The sequence below is a fragment of the Homalodisca vitripennis genome, chromosome 2 (genome assembly GCF_021130785.1).
Source record: "Homalodisca vitripennis isolate AUS2020 chromosome 2, UT_GWSS_2.1, whole genome shotgun sequence".
Classification (NCBI taxonomy): Eukaryota; Metazoa; Arthropoda; class Insecta; order Hemiptera; family Cicadellidae; genus Homalodisca; species Homalodisca vitripennis.
The window spans coordinates 89,259,474-89,267,062 of record NC_060208.1 but is presented as its reverse complement, the minus strand read 5'-3'; the positions used below and the strand labels follow the sequence as shown (position 1 = coordinate 89,267,062).

Below are 7,589 nucleotides of genomic sequence, written 5' to 3'. Positions count from 1 at the left end.
TGATAGAACTTAAGAGATTCGAAAATGCAGTGGCTGACTTGTTGCCAACTACTGAAACAGTTACTTTCTCACAATACTCCCACGGCGATATGCTACAACAGTGCGTCCAGCTTGATTAAGCTAGAGTGAGTTCCTGTTCTAGGCTTAAGTTTGCACCTTAATAATTGTGATTGGGCTACATCCATTCGATTGTGACTTTTAGGTCCTTCATAACTAAGAGTCTAATTAATCTGTGCCTTCAGAAAATCTCAAAGCAGGTTCTGTCACTCGTGCCCTATAAAAATGTGAATTTGCAGGTTCAGCACATTGCTGCGTATTACAGCAGACCAGGACAAGAAGTTCGAGTCCGACTTGTTCCGGTACCTGGGTATTCTATTGAGCGCTGAACTTTTAACACGTTCATGACGAAGTGTTCTACCGATGGTTCACGCCAACCTTTCAAAGGCGCGAGGTGTACTAACCGTGGCATAGTCAATAATGCCGTTTCTTTTAACGGTCGTTTGATTTTAAAAATATTGTTGCTAAGTGAAAGAAGCCTCTTGTAAAAGACAATATAGCTTTTTCCCTCTTAACTTGAAGTAAGAAAACATACATGACAATTTTATTTCATTTTAAAATTTTAAATATGTTAAATAAACTTACCTAACAATTGTGACATATACTATATTTTAAAATTAAACACATGGCAAGTGATTAAATTATTAAAGTTACCTCTTTGACAGTGATACTGTAGGTTTAGTGCATTTAGTGTTGATGCTTGTGTGGGTTCATAACTTTTACTTCAAATCAGACTTTTTGCCGGTTCCAGTCTGAATTTCAGCATATCCCTCTGGTTCGTATTTTGTCTCTGGCATAGATGAATAGGACAAATGCGTTAACAGCACTAGTCCCTACGAAAAATTCTAGAGCTACTTTCCTCAATAGTACTGTTTCTTCAATGACGACAAAGTATTTCACTTCAATATGAGTGTTTGATCTCAAATGCAGGCGAAACACTCATATTGATGAGATATACTATTTATCATGTTTATCAGTTATCTTAAATTTGCCATTTCGTTGTTATGGAAATGCAAACATTTAAGTGTCATTTAAAATCTGCCACATTTCATAGCTTTTATAATAAAGTTATTCTGAAAAAGTTTTATATTTGACCAATAAAGTGTAAGGCGAGAATTTATTATCATTTCAATACATATTGTACATCTGTAGTTGTATAAGATACTACCTCATAAAATATCTCCTTTTTTTTACGAATTGCCTTGCCGATATCTGCGAGAAACCTGTTGTGTATGTTACAAAACTCTTCCTCTGTCAAAACTTTCCATATAAATTTTCAGGGTCGGAAAGGTCAAACTCATACTGGATTCCCTCAGTATCGGTAAAAGACAGTTGCCGTACTGCCTATGTATCCATTCTTTTTCATTTACTTTATCACTTAACGTAACTGATTCGTTTATTAGTACTGTCACCTAATTGATTTTAATATAGTGGACTATGTTCTCAAATCTTGCAGAATAGAATAATTGTAGCTGTTGAGCTACCGATTTTATTGCTTTAGATGCACTTGTTGATTATTATTCAACCCCATTTTCTTTTTTAATGTCTTGTGAAGCAATCTGTACCGTTTCTGGATTCGTCTTGGATTATATTTCAACTCCTTTAAAATCTAAGTCTTTTTGCTGATCATCAGAATACCTCAAAGAACTCAACCACCAGCGCCAAACGCTATCTTCAAGTGGAGATTGGAAGGATAGTAGTGGACCGTTACTAGCTTCAAGACAAGGCCAGTAAAACATGGAATAGATAAAGAGCATATCCCATTTATATTAGTACTAGTAATGACCCGCACCTTCGCACGCAATTTCGCAGGCCTTGCGCATGTATGTCCACTTCTAGTTCAATAATGGATGTTGAGCTTTCTAACACCTATGTAGAATATTCTTATTGCCACGAGTAATAAAATAATTTTAAAAGTGAATATTGATGGTCATTGCAACTTATTTCAATCCAAGTATTTTTCTGTCATTTTTTTATTTAGCCTTGTTTCCCAATCAAGAAAAGAAAAAAATATATATAGCTAAAGATAAAACTTAAAAGTGTTATAACTTTGTATTTGATATGTAAATTAATGGCCAGGTACAGCATACTTACTTTCTCAAATGTAAGGTTGAAAGTATATTTTTATCAAATTTTTAATTTTACTATCTGGAAATTTTAATAGTGTTTTTACTATCAAGCTTACTTTATAAATTCTTTAAATTAAAAATTTAATTATAAACTTTAAATGAAAAAAAATTGAAAAGTCCGTTAATTAATAACATGTAGTTGTACTATCATAAGAAGATGTATACGCAAAACAGTTTGATTTCATTTAACAGGCTCTTTAAATTAATATTTCACAACTTAAGAAACCAAGATGGGATTTTTCGCTACATTATAGACCAGTGAGGATTTTACAATAAAAAATGGGCCTATATTTATACCAGAGACCAAGGCTAAGAATGTCCAAGTTAAATTTCACTACAATTGACTGAATAATTTACGAGTGCAAGCAAAACAAACAAAGTTACTTTCACATTTTATAATATTACTAGCATTATTGAAATGTAATCTAGTATAAAGAAATAAAAATGCTGTAACACTAATATTGTTTGCTAAAGTTCTTAATTTTAATTTAATTACAATCTCTATTAATAAATATTATTTTGTTTATAAATATAATACTTATTTTATTCAAAACACTAAAGAATTAATAATAATTACGTTATTACAATCATTACCAAACATTTTATTCACAAGAAGAAAATAATTTCCATGGAATTGTATGTACTTAGACATTTGCAGTTGCCCTACAGGAGTACTAATAGTAGTAGAAGTAGCAATATTTTATCGTTTTTTGACAAATATTTATAACTAAAATAATGTTATCTGTAATTGGTATCTGTATTTTTCTTATAGCTAATGAAAGAGTGGAGCACTAGGATTTATTAACATTACATGACAATTATGCGCGTTCGCAAATATATAAATCTCCTTACGCAAACTAAGTTCAATAGAATTATTGGAAATCTACCAAAAACCTACGTTGAGAAAATAATTTAATTTATTTGGATATGGTACTCAAATTATAGTTATAGGGTGATATATATTTATAATTTGGATATACTCAATTAAATTATTTTCTCAATATATATATATATATATATATATATATAGATATATATATATATATATATATATATATATATATATACCACATTTTTATTAGTGGTGGTTTATCCGTAGTAATGTTTCAAGTATGAACGTATATTTAAAAAAAATGTAATGTATAGTGAAACGATACTATAGTATAGGTTATATCTTCCATGCAAAAGAGCATTCATTACAAATTTCTATAATAAATATGTCATGAAATTTTAACTCATATCAAATTGTAAATTTCAAAACTCATAAACAATAAGGTATAATGATAGAAAAAAAATAGTATTATACGTATCAAGAAATAGTAATAAAACTATTTTTCGTATCTAAATCCAGGCCAGAATCTCACGATCACGGACATTAAAGAAAAATTAGTTATTTAAGAGAGGCAATAAACACAAACGATCGTAAATAAATCCTAGACTCCTACTGCAGCATTATTGTATCTCTAAGACCTAAATTTTGGTAAAATTAGTTTGTCTGTAATCTTTTTCGGCCCTGAAATACATATCTGAACTCGGATATAGAATAATGTTTATATTAGTGGTGAAATTGATTATTATATGCTTATAACATTTAATATGTTATTAATTTTTTATGAATTTGTAGATAAGTGGTAATGCATTATCAAAGTGTCCTCCTACAGAAGGTTGGAGTAATACACACTGATTGGCGTGGAAAGGGCTTCACTAATTAAGGCTCGTTGGGCATTTACTACCATAAAACTCATATTGTCTATGTAGAAATGAACCTTGATGCAAAGTAAAGTAAAGTAAAATTTGCAATTATTTAATCTGGAAAGGGTTGCAGCTTTCATAAAACAGACTGAGTATACAGTATTATAGGCCCAGTAGCCTTATATATTTATGCAGACAACCTTGAAACATACTAATATCTTTTATAGTAATATTTTTATGGGCATACAGTTCTTCAACATATTCATACTAAAACTATGTAATATTCCCTTATTTATAACGCACAAAGAACATTTTAATCACCCTCTTTGTGGGGGGGGGGGGGGGTGGGGGGGGGGGGGGGTGGGGGGGGGGGGGGGTGGGGGGGGGGGGGGGTGGGGGGGGGGGGGGGTGGGGGGGGGGGGGGGTGAGTCAAAACACTGGCCGGAGGGTCTATCCCGTAGCTGTCACACACTTTCACGTCGGCTCCATACTTCAAAACAGAGATCGATCAAATCGACGTCCAGCGAAGTTGCAGCTAAATGAAATGCCGCACGCCCCCGAAATTCACCTCCTTCGATTGTACCGTTCAGTCTTGATCCGCCGTTGATTAAAATCCCTGCCGCATCATATCTCCTATACAATATGGCCACCTGTAATGGGGTAAGACTATCGTTTCGTGTCGTCTCGAGTGAGGCGCCGCGCGCAATCAATGTGTACAACATGGATTGCAGAGCTATCAGCTGTCTTCTCTCGAGTGGACGGACGCGTACGGCGACGTGTAACGCTGTTTCTCCCGTCGCGGGGACACTTTTGTCTGGATCCGCACCATTCTCCAACAACAGCCGTACGATTTTTAAAATTGTACACATTCACTGCGAGTTGCAGAGGTGTCACCTGCTGGCCATCCAACTCTACGATACGGTCGGGGTCGGCTCCGAGGGATATTAGGAGTGTCAGCATCTCTGAATTGTCTTCGGCGACGGCGAGTGCTGTTGGTGTAAGATGTTCGTTGCACTCGCGGTTCGGGTCGGCACCGTGCTTAATCAGAAGTTTCACATAGGCGGATAAGTTTTTGGAGACGGAATAATGCAAAGGCGTCCGTCCTTTTTTGTCTGTATTGTTTGGATCCGCGTTAACACTCAGTAGAAATTTAACAAATTGGAAATCGGTTGATTTCACCGCGTAGTGTAAGATGCTCCATCCTGTTTCCTGGTGGATTGCACTGTTTAGGTTGAATCCCATATTGATGAGTTTTTTTCATACCCGACACTGTAAAAAACGCGGCCCGACTCGAATGTGGCGCGGAAGACCTTAACGGCGTTCTCCTCCATTTTCTGATCTCCATGAATCCTTATCCGTTTATTCTCCCGAGTAGAAGACACGGGTGGACGCGACATCTGGATCGACCGCGTGTTGGTTCTGCTTGAAAGACTGCTCTCTCAACTCGCACAACTGTAGGCCGATTCCGTGAAGAGTGGACGATATGTTCCGGTTGAGGGGACTGGAGATTAACTGGGCAGTAGTGGTACGCTTCCCTGTTATATATAAAAGACCCCGATAAAAAAAAACTAAATTGTAACACGTCGGTAACCCGAGTTGAAACGATATCACCCATCGAGTCACCGACGTTTACTGACAAACTTGAGTTGTCGTCGTGTTCGTGACAACCCCTCCCCTACCCTCGTTCCCACTTCTGTCGATGGTATGTTGTTTGTTTCCGGCGTGACTATGAGGCTGTCAACCGTCCGGATCGGTATCCCGATCTGTAAAGACCCCGAGCTGTTGGATTTTTCGTGTTTCAGTTTGATTATTTTTTATAGACATTTTCTTATCGTATATATTACGATGGAGCGATGACTGCGCGAACTAACAGCTATCATTTAATATTTAGCCATCTTTGTAATGATGGAATATATATCATAGGAAATGTACGAGTACATATGGTCAAACTTACCTGTGTTTTGGTCGTCTTTAGACATAGCTGTAGTTCTCTGGAATCAGCATTTCGTCTTGTATCGTAGTTACTCGTTTTTCACAGAACTGTTAATTATTGTAAGATTTAAACGCCAAAACTAAAGGAAAACAACTAAAAACAGTCCTCAGTTACAACATTAAACTCAATTCACACTCACAAAGACAATATACGTAACACTAGGTCACACACAAAAACCCGATTCTCTGTAAACAAAATACAGATGCTATATATACGTTGTAAATAAAAAAGAGTACAGGTTGTCGGTAAATGGTAAATATGAGTATAATCCGTGGAGGCTGTTCCGTCGGGTTGAGCGGATCTCTTCAAAAGAGTACGGTGTTCCGCATATAATTTCGTCAGAGGTCGTCGTGACTGTTGTAGTGACGCCAGAGTGCGGTATGTTGGAAGACAGCGAAGGTGAGTTCGATATACCGACGCCGTTCTGTCGGGTAGAACCTACCGTGAGTTCCTAATGACATAGTGGATAAGGGTCTCACCAAAGAGTACGGTAAGGCGCATACAAGCGACGGGGGAGTTCCGATTGAGTAGTCTATATAACTATATATATATATATATATATATATATATATATATATATATATATATATATATATATATATATATATATATATATATATATATATATTTATATATATATATATATATAAATTAAAAATATATAAATTATTCAATTATTCTTTATTTGCCATTTATTGTAGCACCTTTCGATAAACTAAATTTTTTTGTTTTTTTTTTTTTTATTAGGCGCGAAACAAATAACGTGGAAGGTCTTCCGACCCGTGAACATGCCACATATAATTGGCCATAGGAAAAACATGGATGTTCAAGATTAAGACCACAAACTTTCAACGATTGGACTTGTGACTTATTTACAGTCATGGCGAATTGCAAAACGGATCGGAAGTTGAAGCCGTTTAAACTCAAATGGCCTCGGAATGAGAAATTTCTCACCTTTGAATTTTCCTTTGAGTACTGAGGCGTAAATCAAATTGTTCATCAATTTACTTACCACCAAACGTGTTCCGTTTCACAGTTTTGGTTGGTTTAAGTTTCGAAGCACTTGTAATGTTGCATGTTGGTTCTTCAATAGATTGAACATTTATCGGTAATTGTAATGTAGAATGTGCCGTACGACATCCTTCTAGCAATGTAGCTGTTATTCCAGAAGAAGCAACTGCAACCGCAATGTTGGATCTTGCACGAACAGTGGCTAAAACTACTGACATGAGGAATGTCTTATCAGTTTCACCAGGGACATCCAGGAAATATAAACCACCGTTTCCATCATCAATTGCCTTCATTAATGTATCATAAACTTTCTTTTGTTGGGGATTCATCAGGGGTACATTCGTTTGAACTACTAAATCTAATTCCTGGTGATCATATTCACGTTCCCGTTCCAATTCTCGATTAAATGCGTCATTCATTTCACGATTTGGCGCTGGCATTCCTAACCTGACTAATGAAACTACCGCACATGAGATAACACATGTCTTCGATCAAGAGCAAGGCCCGATTGTGTATCTCCTCATTCATTTCAAGATCGGAATTTCTTGAAGTGACACGAATTTGATGTAAAATATCTTTTGCCATATTATTCTTGTATTTTTGCCACAGGTTAGATGAGTTCGATGAAAAGCATGTCGAAATAATGATAGTAATGAATGTACGTATCTGACTTGCAGAGATAATTGTCTTGAATTGTAAAAAATTAA

The 7,589-nt window shown here is 35.8% G+C and overlaps 1 protein-coding gene across 1 annotated transcript; it reads right to left on the bottom strand.

Moving 5' to 3' along the window:
* Positions 1 to 4,544: 4,544 nt before the first annotated feature.
* On the bottom strand, positions 4,545 to 5,120 carry LOC124355715 (ankyrin repeat and protein kinase domain-containing protein 1-like). The gene has a single exon (XM_046806873.1). It carries the CDS (start codon positions 5,118 to 5,120, stop codon positions 4,545 to 4,547), a length of 576 nt encoding a protein of 191 aa, XP_046662829.1.
* Positions 5,121 to 7,589: the final 2,469 nt, after the last annotated feature.

Bases quoted from the DNA above. Each gene is read 5' to 3' on its own strand.
- LOC124355715 (XM_046806873.1), bottom strand. From the start codon at position 5,120: ATGGGATTCAACCTAAACAGTGCAATCCACCAGGAAACAGGATGGAGC.